The 24,420-nt window shown below is 36.4% G+C and overlaps 1 protein-coding gene across 2 annotated transcripts in view; it reads right to left on the reverse strand.

The window, feature by feature from the left end:
• Window positions 1–24,420, reverse strand: part of ELF2 (E74 like ETS transcription factor 2) — an 85,416-nt gene that overhangs the window by 57,356 nt on the left and 3,640 nt on the right. For both annotated transcript variants that reach the window (XM_081136194.1, XM_081136193.1), the window contains exons 2-3: window positions 6,532–6,616; window positions 4,921–5,156 (exon numbers count right to left, since the gene is read on the reverse strand). In XM_081136194.1, coding sequence (XP_080992320.1) covers window positions 4,921–4,992 — 72 coding nt within the window. In that variant the 5' untranslated portion in view covers window positions 4,993–5,156; window positions 6,532–6,616. The remainder of the gene's footprint in view (window positions 1–4,920; window positions 5,157–6,531; window positions 6,617–24,420) is intronic.

Below are 24,420 nucleotides of genomic sequence, written 5' to 3' on the forward strand. Positions count from 1 at the left end.
ATTAGTAATTTCTGGGGGGGGTTTCTTGTGCAGTGTATTTAGACATGTGTCAATTTTATTTATTTTCTTCAAAGGATCATATTCTAGTTTAATTTCTCTATTCTCTGTCCACTTTCTACTTCACTGATTTTTTAAAAATGTTTTTAGTGATTTCAGAAAGAGGAAGGGAGAGAGAAAAGAGTAACATCAGTGATGAGAGAGAATCATCGATCTGTTGCCTACTGCATGCCCCTGTGGGGGATGAAGCCCACAACCTGGGCATATGTCCTGACCAGGAATCAAACCATGACCTTCTGGTTCACAGATTGACGCTCAACCACTGAGCCAGACAGGCCAGACCACTGATTTATTTCTATTTTCATTATTTCCTCCCTTCTACTTACTTTGGGTTTAATGTGATCTTCATACTCTAGCTTACTGAGGTGAAAGCTTAAGCGATTGATTTTAGATTTTTCTCCTTTGCTAATATAAGTATTTGAAACTACAAATTCTCCTCTAAGTACATTAACTGCATCCCTCAAATTTTTATATATTGTTTTCATCTTCATTCAGTTTGAGTATTTACTAATTTCTCTTGTAACTTATTCTTTAATCCATAAGTTATATAAAAGTGAGCTGTTTAATATCCAAACATTTGCAGATTTTGCAAGTATCTTTTTATGCTCATTTCTAACATGATTCTGCTTTGGTAAGACAACTTTTTCTGTATGATTTCAATCCTTTAAAAATTATTGAGACATAGAGCCTGACATATGATGTATCTTGGTTCACTGTCCATGTACACTTGAAATGAATGTGTACTGTTAGGTAGTGTTCCATAAATGTCCATTAGGTGAAGTTGGATGATAATATTGTTCAAATCTTCTATTCTCATTGATTTTCTAATTGTTCTATCAATTAACCAAGAGACAAATGCTGCAATGTCTAACTAATACTATAGGTTTACCTATTTCCTCTTTCAGTTCTGTCAGTTTATGCTTTATATATTTTGAAGCTCTAATACTGAGTACACACACATTTAGGGTTGTTAAGTCTTCTTGACGAATGGTCCTTTCATCATTTATGAAATGTCTATTTTTATCCCTGGTAATAATCTTGTCCTGAAACCACTTCAGCCTTTTTATGATTAAATTTACATGGTATATATCTATTTCTATAGTTTTACTTTTAAGCCGTGCTGTCAATACTTAAAATGAATTTCTGGTATAAAACATAAAACAGACTTCTTTTTAAACCCCATCTGGCAATATTTACATTTTATTTGGACTGTTTAGAATATTTACAATTAACATTATCTACAAAACGGGAGTGAAATCTACCATCCTGATCTTTGTTATTTGTTTCATTTATTCCTTGTTCTATTTTTATTCTGTCTTCTTTTGAATTGAATTTTTTCGTATCCACTTTAATTCATATATTGGCTTGCCCGGCTGGCATGACCCAGCTGTTGAGCATGGACCTAGGATCCAGGAGATCGCGGTTCAATTCCCAGTCAGGGCACATGCTTGGGTTGTGGGCTCGATCCCCAGTAGGGAGCGTGTAGGGGGCAGCCGATCAATGACTCTCTCATCATTGATATTTCTACCTCTCTCTCCCTCTCCCTTCCTCTCTCTGAAATCAATAAAGACATATTTTTTAAAACACATAAATATTTAAATCCTTTTTTCCCTGCATTAATCCTCTATTTCTGCGAGACCTACCTGCTACACACTTCCTTTTCAAAAAGTGCTCTGGCCATTCCTGTATGTTCACTCTTCCATGCAATCATTAGGTTTATATAATCAATTTTCCCCAAAGTCGCCCTAACATTTGATAAAGATGGAATTAAATATATGGATTAGCTGAAGGAAATTGACTTCCTCCACAACGCTGACCCTTCCCACCTCTCTAAGTATTAAATATATCCCATTGTCTATTAAAGTCTTCTTTCGTGTACTTCAACATCAATAATTTTCTTCAAATAAGTCCCATATATCTTTTATATTTATTCCTCAATACTTTATATTTTTGGTTAATTTTCTGAAAGGGATCTTATTCTCCATGATCTTTTCTAACTAATTACAGTCCTTACAAAAAAAAAAAGCTAAATATTTTTTGTGTTAATTTTTATCTGCCAAACTTTCATTAGTTTCAATGGGTTTTCATGGATTCCCTCTGGTTTTCCCGGGTAGAGATTCATATTATCTACAAATAATAATTTGATCTCCTTTATAATATTTATATTTTCTCATTATCTTGCCTGATTGCAGAAAATATTAATAGTAATGGTAGTACCTACACTTATCTTCTTTCCAATTTTAAAGAAAATACTCCAGTACATTATAATTAAATAGGATTAAGGCTACTGATTTGTAACAGTTATTTTTTATCATGTTAAGACACCTATATTTATATTATTAAGAGTTTTTATCTGGAGTGGATACAGAATTTCATAAAACCTATTTCATTAAGTATTTTATTCCCACTAACATATCTTATGTCATATGTCATATTAGTGGGGAGATATAGTAATGATTTTAATATTGAATTAGCCTTATATATCTAAATCCTATTTGGTAACTCGATTTTTCAACATATAATTGCATTTTGTATATTTATTACTATTTTTTATGATTTTTAAATCTATACTCATAGGTATGACTAGTTTATTTTTTGGGTATCTTTGTGAGAACAGAATTATCCTAATTTTATAAAATGTGTTACTTTTATAAAAAGAAATAAAGTTATAAAAATAAAGCCTGAAAATTATATTAATAACTCTCCAAACGCCCACCACTTTTTTTTCGCCAACTACTATTTTTTTAAATTTACTTTTCAATTATAGTTGGCATATAATATTATATTAGTTTCAGGTGTACAACATAGTACCCACCACTTTTTACACATTTATTTTTTCTTCAGATTCTGAAGTTATGATTATAAAATCTTGACAGGTCATTTTTTTCTCTCCAACCTACATTTTAGAGTATAGATATTACAGATATATATTATAGATATATTCCTGAAAAGTTGCTTATAAGAAAAAATCTATCTTTCAAATATCACTATCTCCAAAACTACCTTTGTAAAATTAGAAGATTTTTCAGATCCCAGAGGCTTTTCTTTCTTCCTGGAATTCTCTTTCCCCACGTTTCTATTGCCCAATCCCTTACTTTATTTAAATCTAAACTAAAGTATCATCTCTTCAGAGAAGCCTTCCCTGGCCACCCTACGTAAAATACCCCCTACCACCCCTCCCTCCATTTCTAGCCCTAATTTACTTTTCACAGCCATTTTAACCCTAGTGCCTAGAAAAGTACTTTACGCAAGGTAAGTGGTCAGTTAATATTTGCTGAAGAAAAAGTTCCCCAAGAATAGTTTACCGCACTCTCATTCCATGCTACCTAAAATGCTTGTGACCACCCTATAAAGCTACCACATTAATCATTAGTCAATAATGCCTTGATAAAATGACTTCATTTATCAGATTCTTCCATAATAATCAGTTCTCCAGGCCAAGAACACTCAGGGTTCCATGAAAAGTAAAAAAATAAGTCTTCCAGAAATAAACTGTAGTACTCTTTTCCCATATTGACGGTACCCAATCAACACAAGGTAAATTAAATATATTCTGCCTATTGTTCTTGGCGGCTCCCTTCATAGGGTTAGATACCAACAGAGAAAAACTATAATACAAAGAGAAAGCTCTTGAAGAAGCAGCAATAACTGATTTGGGTGATATGGATGGAAGTCCCCCAAGTCCCAGTCTCTTTAGTTTATCACACCTGGAAGTGACCGTACAGGAAGTAAATCTTCAAGGAGGAAGTAGACATTGATTACGAGAATAAAGTATGTTCTGTAGCTGTGGCTTCTCTTAATGGACTTTGAACCAGTTTTAGATTCCAATACGACCGGAACATCTGAGTTATTACAAGTCCATTGAGAACAAAGGAAAAGTTGTAGCCTTCGCTTTATCTCCCTCCCACTGAAGTTGCCCATAGCTATCTTAGAGGACTGACAGACACCAAGAAAGCAAGAAAAAGAATCCAGATTCCAGAACACACAGCCTGACGCTCTAACTTGTTTCTCAGTCATGTCACTATACCACTATGCTGGTAATGAGTACCAGTAACAGCAGTGTCTTTCACAGAATACAGGGAAAATAGATTTTCTAAATATAGTAAACTCTTTATTTTCCCACCTCATGTCTGACCAAATATTTGTCCATTAGTGTGACAGCATTATTATATTTTAATTTAGCTCCTTCCCAGTATTCAGTATTTACTGAATGGTGGCAACAGAAGCCAGACCCTGGAAATTCATATATTTCTGGTACTGTTATTTTTCTACTCCCATTTCTTATTCTTTAATATTATCGATAAAAAGAAAACACAAAATTCTAATAATGTAAAAAATTCTGTATGTATAAAATTTCAAAACTCGAGTTTCTTTTCTGATTTACAAATTATCTAAAGTCTTAAATATATATACATTAGATTAAAATATGGATCCCCACACTGAATTAGATAAAACAAAATAATCAAAAAACAAAGATGGCAACTAAAGGAGATACAAAATTCTAATTTAAGATTAATTTAATTTAGGTATGCTATATACCTATAACACTCTATAATCCAAAACAATAAATTTTATCAGGAATTTAACTCTCTCTCTCAACTAATATTACAGTATTCTTTCTTTCAATATTTTCCTCTCAGTTCATTCCAATATATGCATGTTCCAAAAACTCAGGTGAGCCTGGCAGTACATTCCCTCAACCTTCTATTACCTAAATTATATAAGGACATGTGACATGTACATGTACAATTTCATGCAATGTACATTTCTATTCTCAAATACCTGTTTCCCATCAATTTCAAAACTAGTTCATGCATTGAATTCTATGAACAAAACAATAACATAATACATTGGATGCCTAACCTCTTGATTTTCTACTCCACTGCTGGAAAGCTCCAAAACAGAACCTCCACTGTCAACCACTGCTGATGTCATTGTTTATTCCCTGAGGAAGCGTGAAACGCTATTAATCAGTACAATTAAAGGTTCATGGATGATTGCCAGTGTTATAGGTTTGCATTATCATGTCTTAAAAGTCAATAGAGGAGTGGAGTAGATATCCAGAAATCCATTCTTCTAAAGATGATTAACCAGAGAGCCTAAAAAGAGGAAGAATTTGAAAAGTTATTAAAAATATATAGGAAAGATATAAAGCACAACCTACTCTGCAATCTAATTTTTAACATTTGTATAAACTAAAAAAACAGGGGAATACCCTTATACACCCATGTCAAAAGAGGGCAGTAATGAGCATTCTACTTCTTAGCATTGTCAAGTTCGGGAACATAGTGAAATTAAGTTCTTACCAAGCTACTGCACATTCGTGGCATTATGATATTTACATTCTAAGAGGTAAAATGTTATAACTTTCAATCTTTATGAAGATGTACTTTTATTCCTGAAATATTTTCATAGAAATTTAAAAAATATTTTATGCATTAAAAACATGAAATGTGCTGGAGCAAGCCATCTTCTAAAATTATTTGCCCATATAGCAAATTAAAAGATTTATCAGTCTGTAAATATTTCACTCTTTTTCTTTGGCTCGTTTGATTTATTTGAATAATTAGAATTGTCTACGGCAGCGATCTCATTTTGTGTTCATACTTTGAATATTTTATAAGAACTATAAAACAGATTATTTGAGTAGCTTATACTTTCAAATATAGTAGTTTGAAAATAGTGAAATCACTTGGAATGCCTTTAATATTATTTATCATTCTTTTCTCAGTAATTTTTTTACTATTGGTTCAATATGCAATATAGCAAATGGTTTGAAGTAAACATAATTCAATTTTCCCCAGTAGAGATGAATTTCAATATATCATCTAGAGTTACGCATTAGAATATTCCCAAAAAGTTACACTTTATTTGATTTGGTATGTGTTAAATTTTTCATAGAGAAATTAGATATTTCTAACAGGATTTTTTCATACAAAAATTTAAAAAAGCAGAAAATTAAGTATAAAGAGAAAATACATTTCTTTCTTTTTTTAAATAAATAATTTTACAACTAAACAGCATTTGACACCTGCAAGATGGTGATATCTTGCAGCTTTGACCAGGTTTATTCACTCTCAATTTTTCAATAGTGCAACTTGGAGATAATAATAAAGTATTTCCATAAACTCCTACAATAAAAAGAAATGCCTAGGGAAAAAAAAAATTTTTCACTTCACTACCTAAGACCAATTCAATACTATTAGTATCCTTTTTGATCCTTTTAGTATCTTTTGATCTTATCAAAACAAAATAGAGGAAGTATTTGTGAGCTTCCATCTGTAATTGGCTGCAGGCAATTAATTGAGATAACTCACTACTTTCGGACCAGCTGAGGAAGTATTTGTATCCTGATAAAAATTAAGAAAAACAGCCCCACACACAAGCTCACCATTATCATATAAGGTAATGACTATTTTCAGTTTCTGTTTTCTAAACATATAGATATTAACAGAAAAAATAAATTTTACTTACAATTTGAATGTTAAGTAGTCTATGCATCCTTCACTATTTTCACAACTTGGCAAGAGCTAAAATATAAACCAGCAGTTCTCTGGAACTAGTAGAGGGGGAAAAGACAGTATTAATATAATTCTATTAAAAATATTCTTGTCCAAAGTACGTGTAATTCAGACAATATGTACTTATTACAAACCACCTCCAAAGCCTGGTGACATACATTATATAATACACATAATAAAAAATTATTTCTAGGTTATTGAGGAATCAGAAATTTTTATCAAACTTAAAATTCCAAGTCACCACTAAATAACAATTACTGAGTAAGGACAGATTCAACATACACAGCGGATGCCCCATATTGGGGCTTATATTTCAAGTGGCTGCAGGGTATAATCCTTGATCCCCAGAAATATAAAATCAGTATTTTAAAAAACTAACCCAAAAAACTACTATAAAGCAATGTTGATGATATATAATTCCCTATTAAGTCACTTTCCTTCTTCCTCACCCTCCAAACATTCTATACACATCTAAACATCCCACGCCTCCTCAAAAGCCCTCCTTCTTTCAAAAGCTAATCCGCTGACCTATGCACTGGAGCTTAGGCCTTGCTCCATCAATTATTTCCTCTTTTTCCTTAACCTTATCATTTTAAACGATGGGTTCCTTTCCCTCATCATCTAAACATTTACAAGACTCATCTTAAGCATGGAAAAGTCCTCCTCAGTGACCCTGCATGCTCCTCCAACTACTGGTCTAGTTCCTTTCTTGATAATGTACTAGAAGAAAAGTCTTCTATGCTCTGTCTCCACTTCCTAATTAGGTACCCCTCCTTCTATAGAAGTTTGTCACCCATCACCACCAACTGAAAGTTTTACTAAATTCTGGTTGTCCTATCCAATGGGTACATTTCCGGCTTCATAGGACTTAATGGCTCTGAAGCACTTACAGTGGCTCACGCCCTCCTTGAAACTCTATCCTGAATTTATTTCTCCCGCCCTAGCTCCTCCTTTTCAACTTCCTCTTAGAGACTCAGCCCTAATTTTCAAGGAGCCTGGAGTAAGACTATAAATGGGAGCCTATATACCGTATGTATAAATATTTTAAAGTTATAAATCAAGCTAACAAGCTATTAAATTATCATTCTATCTTCCTATTTTGGCATACACACTTTTATAACAATCTAAAAGGCTAAGTTCTGAGTTGGACTTCTCAGACTCCCTCAAATTCTGTGGGGGCAGGGCAAAACCATACTCCCCACACACACCTGGCCTGCAGCCTGTCTCCTTTTTCTCTTCCCAAATTTGGCTCCACTCCATACTACGGGGAGCCTCATATACATACATGTGGCATCCCAAGCTCTGGCCACATGCCTGCAAACTGCTACCCTTTGGCCATCCCTCAAACCTAGAGAAGCCCATACATGTAGTATGGTCAAGAGAAGAGAGAATCAGAAAAGAGACCTGTGAAAGGCCACATGGGCAGGGGTTCAAATACTCAGAACTTGATCTAGAAATAGGTACCAGATGGACTAGTTCCCTTGGCACCCCCATGTCTTACTCTTATCAAGAGGGGGGTAGTTGGAGGAACGCCAAATGAGGAACTCTAAAACACAGACAGGGCCCAGAGCAGGGTTCCTACTTGGCTGAGTCTAAGGACAATGCTACTTACTCTGTGGTCAACCCTTACATGGAGGTATTTTGGGGACTCCATCCCTAGTCCTCTCTGACTCTACGCTCTCTAAGATGTCTCGTATATTGCCATGGCTTCACACCAATCTCTTTTCCAGTCTAAACCATTTCATGGGCTCCAGTTTGTCTACTAGACACTTTCTTGCCTCTACTTCTTTATGAAATTTAATAGGGTATAATAATTCATATACATCTATTCCAGGATATCCCAGGCATGTCATTAATTAATTCAGTAAATCAACAAATATTAACTAAGCACCTATTATATGCTAGCACAGTTTTGGGTGCTAGAAGTACAGCAATGAATAAAGCAAAAGTCCTTGTCCTTATGGATCTTAAATTCCACTGGGGAGAGATAAACAAAATATATACAACACACATGTAGATGGTGATACAGGCTAAGGAGACAAATGAACCAAAGGGAGAGAATATTCAGCAGCAAAGAAGGTTGCAATTTCAAACTGAATGGTCAGAGAAAGATTGACATATGGCTAAATACCCAAAAGTAGGACTATGCCAATAACTGGGGGGAAAGCCTTTTTCAAAGGAAAGAGAAACTTCAAGATCTGCAACAGGGAGCACACCTGACTACTTCAAGGACCAGCAAGGAGGCCAATGTGACTGGAGTAGAGTAAGCAAAAGGAAGAAAGATGATGACAGAGAGGCAAAGGGCCACAGAGGCCTTCAGCAAGGACTCTTTCAGGAGGAGGGTTTTATGTGGAGGAAGGTGACCTGATTAATATATAAGGATCATTCAGAGGCTGGGTTAGGAACAGACAGGGGGCAAGGGCATGAGCAGGGAGGTTAGAAAGCGAGTATAATAATTTAGTGAGAAATGACAGTGGCTAGGATGAGTGGTAGGGTCTGGCGAAAATAAAAACTGTTCAACTTTTAGATATATTTTGAAGGTAAAGTGGAAAGATTTGTTAGCAAATTGGATGTGGGGTGTGAGAGAAAAAGAGTCAAGAATGAATCCAAAGATATGTCACAGCACCATCAAATGGAATGGGGGAAAGCGTGGGAGGAGACTATGTCCCCAACTAAACTCCTTTTTTCCTTAGCTACCTTCCTGAGAGTATTACCTCTCCCACTGTGCTTAGCTCACTCAGTAGGTTACCCCAACACCACACAAGTTGCCTAAAAAACATTAACACCATCATACTCTCACTCTTGACCTCTTCTCTATAATCTCATACCTTCTGCCCTCGTTGAGGTCCTGATTATCATTTCTCTATATGGTTGTAGGGCCTCAGAATTTGTCTCTTAGCCTTTCATCTCCCCCCCCTTCCAGCCCACCTCCTGCAGTATCAAGGTGGTCTGAAATAGAGGAACGTCGTGCCCCTCTCAAGTCTTCAGGGGTTCCTCATCACCAGCAAGATGAAATCCCAACCTCTTTGCAAGCATCCTGATTTAGCAGGAACAAGCAAGAGGTCTAGGTCTATTTCAGAAGTTAAGAAACATTATTCTGATATGTTCTGGTATGGAAATCATGTCTCTAATCCACACTCACTTGGCCAGCCTCACCTTCCTTTACTCCCTCCATCTAACTTTATACCATAGTTGTCTGTAGTTTCCTATATTCTTTTCTCCTTCCCCTGCTTAACCACTGGGTCAATTCCTAGCTGTCTTACAGGTCTCAGCTCTAATGCAACCGCATCCCCTCAGAGCTCGATTATCATTTTCTATAATTCTCATCCCTCAATCACATTAGATACCTCCCTCACTCAAAACCCATGGGAAATAAGAGCCTCCACCAGATCATTCACTTGGCACCTCCTATCAACCACACCAAGCCCAACACCTATGCCTTTCCTTCAGTACTCTCTAAAACCTTGCTCGCTCCTCTTTACCTCCTTAATCTACTCCTTACTACTTCCAAAAGCACCAAGTTTTAAAAGTCAGTGTAGCCGTTTTGTTGAGATCTGTGGTTTCACCACCTAAACCAGTGCCTTTCATGTAGCAGGCACACAGAAAGCTGTGACGAATACAATAATAAGCAAACACGCTCCAATCAGAGGAGCACCTCCACTGTTCACTGCAGGCACCGCGCTCACTCACATCCCCATGTCTTTGCTGGTGCTCTCCTATCACTAGGGATGTCTTCTTCATTTCTTCAAATTCCACTTGTCCTCCAAGGACAATTTTTGCCCTACACTGACATCACCTCTTTCCTATCTCTTACTACACCAGTTCTTCCAATAATATTTGTTGAGCACTTACTATACACCAAGCAGCACTATGCCAGAAACACAAAAATGAAGACTCAGCCTTCAAACAGCTTAGAGTCTAGTAAGGAGAAACATACAGAAGAATTACAATGTCAATGCCATAAAGGAAACTACAAAGTACAGTGGGGACATAAAAAAGGAACACCCAAGTTGGCTTTGTGAGTTTCTAGAGAGACTTCAGAAACGAGCCACCATTAGGTCTGGAACTTAGAAGGAAGGGATGAAAACTGGCATGGCACTAGTAAGGCAAATAACTGAATAATGAATACTAAGTGAATTATCAGGACTGAAAAGCTCTGTTGAAAAGATAGCAAATCTAAGTAGCACCCAGAAGTCAATTCTGCTCATACTACAATTAAGTTATAGTACAGAGTACTATAACTAAAGTACAGACCACATTCTCGTCAAAAAGTTTATGTGTATGGTCTTATTTACATAAAGTACAAAAACAAGGAAAACTCAATGTATGATATTAGAAATAGGATACTATATCGCAAAGGGCTAATATTACTAGTATATTAAGAACGCTTAAAATAAATAAAGAACCAAAAAACCTCAAGAAAAACATACAATTCACAAAAAGATATAAAGAGGGCCCTTAAACATATGAAAAGAAGTTCAAATTCACTCACATAAATTTTTTTTTTTTTTTTTTTTTTTTGCATAGCATGAATTTTAAACGTTAGTGTACTTTTCAAATGACCATTAAATAATGCCGGCCTCTGGAATGCAGGAGCTGTAAGGTAAGGGTGAGATTATGCATTAATTGCACATTTATGAGCCTAAGTAAACTAGGGACTGAAAACTTAGTTGCAATTATTGGGAAAACACGTTCAGGACTGAACTGCAGTCCTTGGCTCCTTGCCTACAGCCTTTACTAATCAAGAGAAATGGCAGCAACAGGATAGGCTAATAAGTCTTTGGCTCAGGCTGATCTGGAGGGTGGTTCCCAGGGCTGACAGGAGGCTGGAAACCTGGTTGATGGCTGCAGCTCAGGTCCAGGATCTAGGGCAGAACAGTGGGTAGACTTTCCCTCTCCTTAAACCCTTTTTCCAAAGGCCAGCTTGATGCTTTCCTCAAACAGGGCACTCATAGAATTTTTTTAAAATGATATATCATTTCTCTCATCCATCAGATTGGTGAAAATTAAATGAATGACACCATATTCTGTTGGTAAAATTGTGCAAACTTATTTATACATTGCTGTTTGGAAGACAAGTTGATACAAAACTGTGAGGGGAATTTGGCAATATCTAACAAAACTGCATATGCATTTATCATTTTTTTTAAAATATTTTTTTATTGATTTCAGAGAGAGGAAGGGAGGAAGAGAGAGAGAGATAAGAAATATCAATGATGAGAAAGCTGTCACTGATCAGCTGCCTCCTGCACACCCCTGACCCAGGACCAAGCCCGCAACCTGGGCATGTGCTGACTGGGAATCAAACCATGATCTCCTGGATCCTAGGTTGATGCTCAATCACTGAGCCATGCCCAGCCAGGCTGTTTATCATTTTTTAAACAGCTTTATTGAGATATAATTAGCATAAGTTCACCCACTTAAAATGTATAATTCATTGGGGTTTTTTACTTTTTATTTTATTTTTTTATTGATTTTAAAGAGAGGGAGAGAAACATCGATATGAGAGAGAAACATTGATTGGTAGCCTTCCACACAAGCCCCCAACCAGGTATCAAACCCAAAATCTGGGTATGTATTCTGATGGGAATCAAACCCACCACCTTTTGGTGTTTGACACAACACTCCAATGGGCCAGGACTCGATGGTTTTTAGTATATTCACAAAGTTATATATCACTACAATCTAATTTTAGAACATTTTCAGAACCCTCCGCCAATCCCATGTCCATTAGCTGTCACTCCCCATCCTTCCCCAATTCCTATTCCCTGGCAATCACTAATCTACTTTCTGTATCTATAGATTTGCTTGTCTGGCTATTTCATATAAATAAAATAATATAATATGTGGTCTCCTGTGACTGGCTTCTTTCACTTCATGTTTTCAATATTCATCTATGTGTAGCATGCATTAGTATTTTACTTTTTTTTATTGTTTTTTAGAAAGAAATGTTGGCCTGCAATTCTGTATTAGCAAGAAATTATTCTTAGATACAGGCCTTATATCCTAATTCAAATTTACCCATATTTCAAGTAAAAGAACTACCTAGAACCAAAACATAAACTTTTTCACAGTGCTAAATAAAAAAGACCCCTATAAAAGCAGCTAGGAGAAAAAGTACACCTAGACTCCCATTAAACTATTTACAAGATTATCTCCCTTTACCTAATTAAGCCAAAGGTTTACAGCTTCCTCCATTGGGCCTGAAACATAGGTATGAATGGGCCTGTAGGACATATAATAAATGGATGAATGAACAAATGCATGCTTATTTTTATTTGAAGGACTAAATAGCATCTTCTCTATTGTACCTGGGACTCTAATCACCAGGCAAGGGAACTAAAGTTCAACCACAGAGGTTGAAATACAAATCTACAGCCTCACCAGGGCAGAATCTTTTAGTCTTGAAGAAGTGTGTCATGAGTCTCACAGAATTCAGCATATCATTGTACTCATGGCTAGAGTAAGGATATACAGCAGGTTACAAGAAAACAGACATAGGTGGAATCTGAAGGAATCAATCTGCAAGCTTCCTATGTTCTCTTCTTCCCATGAAAGGTCAGGCAGAGCTTACTCCTCTCCCAGCAACAAAAATGCACCAAAGTGTGTGCAGTGTTTCTGCCCAGGCATGCCCTTTGGAGACTCAGCACCCAAGGTTTCACTGCAGGCAGGCCACAGGGATACCTTCTGCCTTATGTATACCAAAACTCCAGACTCCCAAAAGGAAAGCAGGTGTTCAACATAAACCATACTGTTTGCACAAACAGTCTAGGCACAGTGAAATCACCCTTATCAGTTACTGGGAACACCCTGAGAGCCAAGTTCCCAGATGCCAGCCAAGGGCCAACCTTGCAAGCAGGCCTTTCTAAGGATAGCGGTTTTAGACCTGCTATGTTAACAATTTTCTGAAGAGCAAGTTATTAACCTCAGAAACATGATGATCTGGAATGTAGAGGACATGGACACCGTCTTTCCCACATATAATAAATGGGAGGTATAAAATGCTTTATCATTATAGAGTGATATCATGATTGAGTTTAAATGCTTAGATATGACATAGTAAGAACAACATCTCCAAGTCCAAATATTATGTAAAGATTTATGAAGGCAGACTTTCTGGAACATTCTCAACTCGTTGAAATTATAAAACGTAAAAAATGAACTTGCACTGAAAGTTTATTTAAGCACACTATTAGAGAAAAAAACACAAGATGAAAACATTTACTAATCCGTTCTAAAATGAATCTACTTTCTAGTTCTTACTAATTATAATCTAAAATTAAGTGTAGATAACCATGAAATTTAGAGTTTTGAGTATGACATGTTTAACACAGAATTGAGTTTTATAAGAAAAACCTATTTTAATTTCATGTATCCATATTGTAAGGTTATAAATAAAATTACTCAAAATTTGGTCAGGTTACTCATGAAAACACTGGAACACTAGCCTTCGAGCATAGATAGGAACCCAAAAGATTCTGAGTTTTAATATTAATTCTGCAATCACTATACTATTTGCTTGTTATACCCCAATACATGAATGTGACCTTTTTCTTAAACCAATTTTAAAGCTTAGCTTTATAATCAACCTCCCACAATGCTCCTCTAAGTTTCCTCATTTTCATTGATTATAGCTGAATAGGAGCCTACAGACAATATAAATTATGAAGTTTTTGGGGGTTTTTTCTTTGGCCACATTTATAATCCAATAAAGCAAATTAACATATGCTAGCTTGGAAACCAAGACAGGTTAGCTTTCGATTAGGGATTTTTTTTTTTTTAATGATTTTTTTTTTTTTTTTTTTTTGAGAAAGGGAGGAAGGAAGGGAGGGAGGGAAGGACGAGGGGGGGAGAAATACTGATTTGTTGTTCCACTTATTTATGCATTCATTGGTTGATTCTTGTATGTGCCCTGACTGGGGATCAAACCTGCAACCTTGGTATATATCAGGGTAAGACTCTAACCAGCTGAGCTATCCAGCCAGGGCAGCTTTATCCTATTTTAAATGAGTCATATCAAGGACATTAAAGATTGCAGGCAAAAAACAGAATATTTTTTAATTGTCTAGATTTTATCAGCTTTTTGTAATTCCTCTGTAATAAAGTATAAAGTGAGATTTTTTATTTACAGTAGTTCCCCCCTTATCCATGGAGGACACATTCTGAGACCCCCAGCAAATGCCTGAAACTATTGATAGTATTGAAAAATATACACTATTTTTTCCCTATACATACATAGCTCTGATGAAGTTTAACTTATAAATTAGGCACAGTAAGAGGTTAACAACAATAACTAATAATAAAATAGAACAATTATAATAATGTACTGTAATCAAAGTTAGGTATGTGTGACATTATGAAGTAAAACAAGGGTTATCTGAACACAAGCACTGTGATAACAGTAGATCTGATAACCAAGAGGGCTACTCAGTGACTAAGGGACAGGGATCTAGTACTGTGTGGATATGCTGAACAGAGGAATGATTTACATCCCGGGCTGGACAGAGCAGGGAGGCTCAAGATTTCATCACAGCATTCAAAACAGCACACTTAATTTAAATTTGTAAGCTGTTTCTTTGTGTAATTTTCTATTTAATATTTTTGAACCACAGTGAACCACAGGTAGCTGAAGCCATGGAAAGCAAAACCACAGATAAGGGGGAGACTACCGTACAAGCACATTGCAAATCTTTCTACCCATCCCACCAACACAAACTAGAATATAAGCTCCATTAGAGCTGGCTCATAGCTATTTTATTTTAATTTATTTTTTAAAATATATCTTTATTGATTTCAGAGAGAGAAAAGGAGAGGGGGAGAGAGAGAAACATCAACGATGAGAGAGTCACTGACTGGGTGCCTCCTGCACGCCCCCGACTAGGGATCAAGCCCACAACCCAAGCATGTGCCCTGACCAGGAAAACTGAACCACAATCTCCTGGATCATAGGTCAATGCTCAACTTCTGAACCACGCCAGCTGAGCGGCCCAAAGCTATTTTAATCACCACTGCATATACACCTCTCAAACCAGTATCTGGCACATAACAGACAAGTTTAACCCCTGGCTCAACTTATTCTTGTTCCTGGTTTCCTTCTTCTGTTTTATTATCTCTAATATATACAGGCATACTGCGGAGATATTGTGGGTTTGGTTCCAGACCACTGCAATAAATCAAGTAACACAATAAAGCCAGTCCTAATCTTTTTGCTGGTGGTGGGTCTTGCCATCAATTTGTAAAAAACATAATACCCGTGGAATGCAATAAAATGAAGTATGCCTGGCCCCACCTGTGTGGCTCAGTGGACTGAGCGTCCTCCCATGAACCAAGAGGTCACTGGTTCGATTCCCAGTCAGAGCACATGCCCGGGTTGAGGGCTCCATCCCCAGGAAGGAGAGGGTAGGAGGCAGCCGATTGATGTTTCTATCTCCTTCTCCCTTTCCCACCCTCTCTCTCTCTTTGAAAAAACAAATAAACAAAAAACAAAATATGCCTGTGTGTGACTAAAGGGACAAGAAATATATTCAGCTACACATTATAAATCAACATTAACACAGAATTAGCTGGAGGGAGTGAGCACAGAGCCCTGGCTACGCCATGCTACAGTCCAGTACCACAGAGAGGAGCAAGGCAGCCCCACTCGCTGATAATAGCCTCTTCTTTAAGAATGAAGCTGGTCACTACATTTCCCCCTTTCATGATATTCCTCTGAAGGCAGGCTTTATAGAGGGAAATGGCTTTCCTACAAAGAGAGCACGAAATGATGAATACGAGAATTTGTTTTGAAGGACCTCTGCGGACAAATGCTAAAATGGAGATTGTAAGGGAGGAGCCACTGAATCCTATTAAACAAGACATCAGTATGGCAAGCTATACCATGTGGCGAATATCTTTCCTCACAAGGGTTATATATGGAATTATGATGTCATCCCTCAGACTTGGGAAGATCCCCATTAAAAAGATAAGAGCACAGCCCTAGCCGGTTTTGCTCAGTGGTTAGAGTGTTGGCCCTCGGTCTGAAGGGTCCCAGGTTTGATTCCCCCACATACCTCGATGGCAGGCTCAATTCCTGGCCCTAGTTAGGGCAAATGCAGGAGGCAACCAATCGATGTGTTTCTCTCACATCGATGTCTATCTCTCGCTCTGAAAAGCAATGAAAAAAAATATCCTCGGGTTAGGATTAAAAAGTAAATAAATAAAATAAAAACCATAGGTTTTAGTTTTTAATAACCAATAATGATACTTTGAAAGGGTAGTTTATCTTAACAAATTTTATTCACATAAAGCTTTGAAAGGCTATTCCACACTGTCTAAACTGAGGTAATTTTGAAGTTATAATTTTATAACTTCAAGTATTTTAATATTTTCAGGTTAGCCAAATAAAAATAACTGTGAGTTTGTACTAGTGAAATAGTGAAAGAAAAAATGTTTACATACCAAATTACTTAGAAAGTCAGTCATCACACAACTACATGAAGTTTTCTGTATCTTTTGGGCCATAATTATAGTTGAAAATATAATTTTATAATACTAATATAAATTGGTTGAAGTTGTTATCACAAGAACCTTTGCCATTGCTGTACATGTACTACAAATTTAAAGTTTTGTACATATTGGTATTTTATTTTATTCTTAGAGGGTTAAATTTCAAGGAAGTTATTTTCCCTGATATTCTTTATAAAGCTAAAATCATTTATTTAAAAAACCCTACATATATTTACTCACACTCAGGAACTGTTAAAGGAAAAAACTGAATACTGAGCTGTAAATAAACTTGTAGTCAAGAATCAAGGTCACTGCAATATTTTTCCAGTGGGTTCCCACCCCTCTTTAACATGGTCTACATAAAGACCAACCCAGAGCTAGCCCACCCAGCTTCTCTGACCTCACTCACCCCTCATCTCTCCTTCACTGGCTGGCTGAGGACCAGCCACACTGACCGTATTCCTACAACAGACCCAAGCTTATTCTGAACCTCCTGTTCTCTAGGATACAAGGCTCTTCCAGATCACCGACAGACAGAATCCTCCCCACCCATCATGCAGATCTCACCTCAAATACCACCCCTGCAGAGAGACATTTCCCCCTTGGCTCTCCTCCCCAAAATTATATTCCACTTTCATGTAGCTGCCCCATCATTCTCTATTTGATATCACATTACCCTGTTTTCTTTGTTCATTATATTTATCACACTAAAAGTATCTTATTTGTTTATATGTTGTTTTTGTTTGTTTTAAATTTTTACTGAATATACTGCAGTGAATATGGCTAATAAAATTATATATGTTTCAGGTGTACGATTCTATAACACATCCCCTGTATATTGCATTGTATGTTGACCATCCAAAGATATGTTGCTTTTAAAAATAATTTTTATTAATTTTTAGAGACAGAGGAAGGGGGAGAGAGAGAAACACTGATGTGAGAGTGAACATTGATGGGCTGCCTTCCACACACCCCCAACTGGGGATTCAGCCCACAACCGCAGCATGCGCCCTCACCAGGAACTGGTTTAATGTCTGTCTCCTTAAGCTTCATGAGAACAGGTACTACATTATCCTGTTGACTGCAGTCTTTCAAGAACCTAAAAGAACGAATACTATACTATTAAATGTGCACAGTGATATGAAGATTTTGATATGCTGTAACCATTCTAACACATTATATTGCTCTCTTAGGCTTCTTCTGTTGCTTTTCCCCCTACCTATTTAGCACCTACCATGACAGAATTAGTTAACAGCAGGAAAGTGAACAAGTAGATGTTATACTGTATAATCAGTTCAGAGACTGACCTAAGGTTTCAGAAGTGTATTTGAGATGACAAAAAGGAGTTGGAGAACTTGAAGATATATCAATAGGAATGACCAATTCTGAAGAACATAAAAGAATAATTATAAAAATACAAACACAGCCTCAGGGATGTATGTGACACCATCAAACATACCAACATACATATAATGAGAGTCCCAGAAAAAAAGAAGAGGGGGAAAAAAGGACAGAAAAAAACATTTAAAGAAACTACCCTTACGGTCAAAACTTACCAAATTGTTAAAAAATATTAATCTATAGATTTCAGCTTAATTATTCCAAAATAGAATAAACATAAAGAGATCCACACCTACACACATCATAGTAAAACTGTTGAAAACCAAAGAGAAAATCTTAAAAGCACAGAAAAACAAATCATCAGAAACAACGAGACTAGTAAGCAGGACATGACATATTCAAAATGTTGAAAGAAAAAAATCTGTGACAAAGAATTATATAGCCAGCAAAACTACTACTGAAAAATAAAGGGAAGATAAAAAATAATCGCCCCCAAAAAAAGACTAAGATAATTCATTGATAAGATTTGCCTACAAGAAATCCTTAAAGGAAGGCCATTAGCTAAAGGAAATAACCAGACCATAACTCAAATACACACACACAAAAAATAGTACATTAAAAGATAAATATATTTGCAAATATAAAAGAGTTTAAATACTTTTTCTTTTCTTAACTGTTTTAAAAGACTTACACCTGCAAAAAATTATAAAACTATTGCAGGGCTTCTAATACATACAAGTTTAATATACATAACAATACTAACAGACAGGAGAGGGGAGAAAATAAAGCAAAGTTTCTATATTTTACCATTAATTGAATTAGTCAATCTGAATAGGCTGTGATAAATTAAGATCTATATTGTACCCTGGCTGGGTGTCTCAGTTGGTTGGAGCATCCTCCCATACACCAAAAGGTTGTGGGTTCAATTCCTGGTCAGGGCACATACCTACATTTCGGGTTCTATACTCAGTTGGGGCATACATGGGAGGCAACCAATCGTTTCTGTCTCACAATGGTGTTTCTCTCTCTCTCTTTCCCCCTTCCCCTCTCTATTAAAAAAAATCAATAAAAAACATATTTTCGGGTGAAGATTAAAAAATTTAAAAAGATACATACTGTAATTCCTAGAACAACCTAAGATAATAACTAAAAAAATCTAATGAATGTAAAACCCTGGAAAATATCTATTAACTGTAGAAGTGGCAGCAGAGGATGAACAAAAACTAGCAAAACTGAAGACAAATTTGACTATCAGTGATTACATTAAATGTGAACAGAATAGCCCGGCCGGCGTGGCTCATTGGTTGAGCATCAACCTAGGATCCAGGTGATATAGGTTTGATTCCTGGTCAGGGCACATGCCCGGACTGCAGTCTCGATCCCCAGTTGGGGACGTACAGGAGGCAGCCAATCAATGACTACTCTCATCACTGATGTTTCTCTTTCTCTCTCTCTCTCTCTCTCCCCCCTCTCTCTCTCTCTCCCCATTCTTCTCTCTGAAATCAATAAAGATATATTTAAAAAATAAAAGTGAACAGATTAAACCCTCCAATCAAAAGGCAGATATGGTCAGACTTTTTTTTAGAAAGCATTTCAACTACATGTGGTCCACAAGACACATTTTAAATTAAAAAAAAAACACACACAAACAGGTTGAAAGTAAAAGGATAGAAAAAGATATGCAATGCAAACAGTAAGCATAAGAGCTACAGTGGCTATACTTACGCCAGGCAAAATATTACTATACAAATAGGGATCTTTCATAATGATGAAAAGGTCCATTTATCAGTAAGATAAAACAATTATAACTGTATACCATACCTATTACCAGTACCCCAAAAACATGAAGCAAAAAGTGAGAAAACTAAAAGGAAAAATAGATACCTCAATTATATATATATATATATATATATATATATATATATATATATATACACATATATATATTTTAATCCTCACTCGAGGATATTTTTTCCATTGCTTTTTATAGAGAGTGGAAGGGGGGAAGAGGGGGAGAGAGAGAGTGTGAAACATCAATATAAGAGAGACACATGGATTGGCTGCCTCCCGCACGTGCCCAACCAGCGTCAGGGATTGAGCCTTCAACTGAGGTAGAACTGAACCCAGGACCCTTCAGTCCAGGGGCCGACAATCTACCCACTGAGCCAAACTGGCTACGGCAATATTTTAACATCTCACTCTCAATAATTGATAGAACAGCTAGACAGAAAATCAGCAAAGACATAGAAGGCCTAAAAACTATCAACCAACTTGACCTAACACCTACAAACCATTCAGACCAACATCAGAATATATATTCTTTTCTAGCACAGATGAAACATTCCTCAAAATAGATTGCATACTAAGCCATAAAAATGTCTCAATAAATTAAAAATGAGAAAAATCATACAAAGCATGTCTTCCTACTAACATGGAGAATTAAGTTAAAAATCAACAACAATAAATCTGGAGAATCCACAAATAACTGGAAATTAAACAATACATTTCTAAGTAACCCAACGATCAAAGAAATAATCACAAAGGAAATCAGAAAATATTAGAACTGAATGAAAATGTTAAAAAGCAGAACATATAAAAATGTATGGGGTGCAGCTAACACAGTGTTTGGAGGAAATTTTATAGCTTTAAATGCCTAGGTAGGCCCGGCCAGGCATGGCTCAGCAGTTGAGCATCTACCTAGGATCCAGGAGATCGCAGTTGAATTCCCCGGCACCGCACATGCCAGGATTGTGGGCTCCATTCCCAGTCGGGGGGGCGTGCAGGAGGCAGCCTACCCAGGACGACTCTCTCATCATTGATGTTTATCTCTCTCTCCCCCTCTCCCTGCCTCTCTCTGAAATCAGTATTTATTTTTAAAAAAATAAAAAATAAAAAAAATAAATGCCTAGGTTAAGAAAAGATAATCTCAAATCAATAACCTAAGCCTCTACCTTAAGAGACTAAAAAAGGGCAAACTAAACCCAAAGCAAGCAGAAGAAAGGATATTATAAAGATTAAAATGGAAATCACTGAAATAGACACCAGGAAAACTGGAAAAAAATCAATTAAACCAAAACTTGTTTCTTTGAAAAGAGCAACAAAATTGACAAACCTTTAGCTAGAATGATCAAGTAAAAACTAGAATAGATACATGCTACCAATTTTACATATTAAAGGAAGACATCACTACCTTCACTGGCAAAATTAAAAACATATATAGGGATATTATTAACTATATGTCAAAAATATTAAATAGCTTAGATGAAATGCACAAATTCACAGAAGCACAATTACTAAAACTCAAAAATTAACAGAAAATATGACTAGGCCTATAACAAGTAAAGAAATTAATAGTTAAAATTTTCACAAAGAGAAAAAAAACAGGCCCAGATATTCAAGGACATAATACCAATCCTTCAGAAACTCTTATGAAGAAAGTTGAAGGAACACTTCTCAAATCACTCGGTGAGATATTACTGATACAAAATCCAAAGATATCACAAGAAAACTACAGGCCAGTAGCTCTCATAAATATAGCCACAAAAATATTCAACTAAACATCAGCAAACTAAATCAAGCAACATATAAGATTACATACCACAATCAAGTGAGATTTATCTCAGGAATATAAGGCTGGCTTATTATCTCAAAATCAATTAATATAATACACCATATTAATGTAATAAAAGACAGAAACCACAAACATCTCAGACACTAGTATGACCAACTATACTGGTTTGTCCAGAACTGAGGGTTTTCCCAAATGCAGGACTTTCAGTGCTAAAAACAGGAGAGTCTTGGGCAAACTGCGACAGTCACACTAACAGATGCAGATACAGCACTAGACAAAGTCCAACGCCCATGCATGATAAAAACTCTGAATGAACTAGGATTAAAAAGGAGCCCTCTGCCAAACATAGAGATCTGCTATAAAACAACGTGCCTATATTTAACAATACTGTATGTGCACTTAAAAAGAGGGCAGATCTCATGTTAAGTGTTCTTATCACAATAAAATTATTTTTATTTATTATTTTTTAATATATCTTTATTGATTTCAGAGAGAAGAAGAGAGAGGGAGAGAGACAGAAACATCAGTGATGAGAGAGTCGTCAATGACAGGCTGCCTCCTGCACGCTCGCAACTGGGGATCGAGCCCGCAACCCAGGTATGTGCCCTGACCCAGAATCGAACCTAGAACCCCTGGATGCTAGGTCAGTGCTCAACCGCTGAGCCACACCTGGCCGGGCAATAAAATAATTTTTAAGTATAAGGTTTGTACACTGAAAACTATAAAACATCACTGAGAAAAATTAAAGATCAATAAATGGAAAGAAATTTCCATGTTCGTGTATTAGAAAACTCAATGTTGTAAGGTGGCGATTCTCCCCACACTGATCTACAGATTCAATGTATTCCCTATCGAAATTCCAAGATTTTTTTGCAGACACTGACAAGCCAATCCTTTTTATGTAGGACCCAGAATACCCACAAGTTTTAAAAACAAGAACAAAATTGGTCCTAGCAGGTTTGGCTCAATGGTTAGAGCGTAGGCCCTCAGACTAAAGGGCCCCGGGGTTCGGTTCCAACCAAGGGCATGTACCTCCGTTGCAGGCTCAATCACTGGCCCTGGTCAGTGGGCAAGCAAGAGGCAACCAATCGATGTGTCTCTCTCACACTGATGTCACTCTCTCTGAAAAGCAATGAAAAAATATCCTTGGGTGAGGATTAAAAAAAGAAAAAGAACAAAATTGGAGGGCTAGCACTACTTGGTCTCATAAGTTACCATAAAGCACATTAACCAAGACAGAGATGGTACTGGCATAAGAACAGGCATACAGATAATGGAAAATAACTGAGAGTGCAGAATAAATCTTTACAATGGAGAAATGACAGTCTTTTCAACAAATGGTGCTAAAACCACCCATATGCAACTGAATTTAGACCCTTATTTCACATCATACATAAAAATGAACTTAAAATAGATCATAAATCTAAATATAAGAGCAAAAACTATAAAACATATAGAAGAAAATAAAGGAAAATAGAAAATCCTCGCCCAGCCGGGCATGGCTCAGCGGTTGAGCATCGGCCTAGGATCCAGGCGATCAGAGTTCAATTCCCTGTCAGGGCACATGCCCCGGTTGGGGCTGCAGCAGATCAATGACTCTCTCATCATTGATGTTTCTGTCTCTCTCTCTCCCTCTCCCTTCCTCAATCTGAAATCAATAATGATATATTAAAATAAAGAGAAAATCCTCAAGATCTTGACTTAGGCAGAGGGTTCCTATAACAAAAGATTAATCTAGCCCGGCCAGGCGTGGCTCAGCGGTTGAGCGTCAACCTAGGATCCAGGCGATCAGGGTTAGATTCCGGGTCGGGGCACATGCCGGGGTTGTAGGCTGCAGCCGATCAATGACTCTCTCATCATTGATGTTTCTATCTCTCTCTCTTCCTCTCCTTTCCTCTCTCTGAAATCAATAAAAAAATATATTTAAAAAAAAAAGATTAATCTATACAATAAAAACTTGGAAAATTAAACTCCATCAAAATTTAAACTTCTGCCAAAAGAAATTAAAACTTTTGTGCTTCAAGAGTCCAATAAAAAATGAAAAGACAAGCCACTGACTTGAGATAAAATATTTGCAAATCATCTATGTAATATAGGACTTGCATCCAGAACATATCAAGAACAAATATACAACTCAATAATAAAGACAAAAATGCACAAAGATTTTAATATCTATTTCACCAAAAAGGATATATAAATGGCTAATAATTATATTAAAAAATGCTCAACACCTTGAGTCTTTAGGAAAACACAAGTTAAAACCACCACAATGAGTTAACCACTTCATACACACTAGAATAGCTATAATAAAAAAGATAGACAATAGCAAATGTTGGCAAGAATGTGAAGAAGCTGGAACTCACTCATACATTGATGTTAGGAATGTAAAATGTATGGCCACTTTAGAAAACAGGTTGGCAGTTTCTTAAAAAGTTAAGCAGATGA

The sequence above is a fragment of the Miniopterus schreibersii genome, assembly GCF_964146895.1.
Source record: "Miniopterus schreibersii genome assembly, chromosome: 4".
In the NCBI taxonomy this organism is placed as follows: Eukaryota; Metazoa; Chordata; class Mammalia; order Chiroptera; family Miniopteridae; genus Miniopterus; species Miniopterus schreibersii.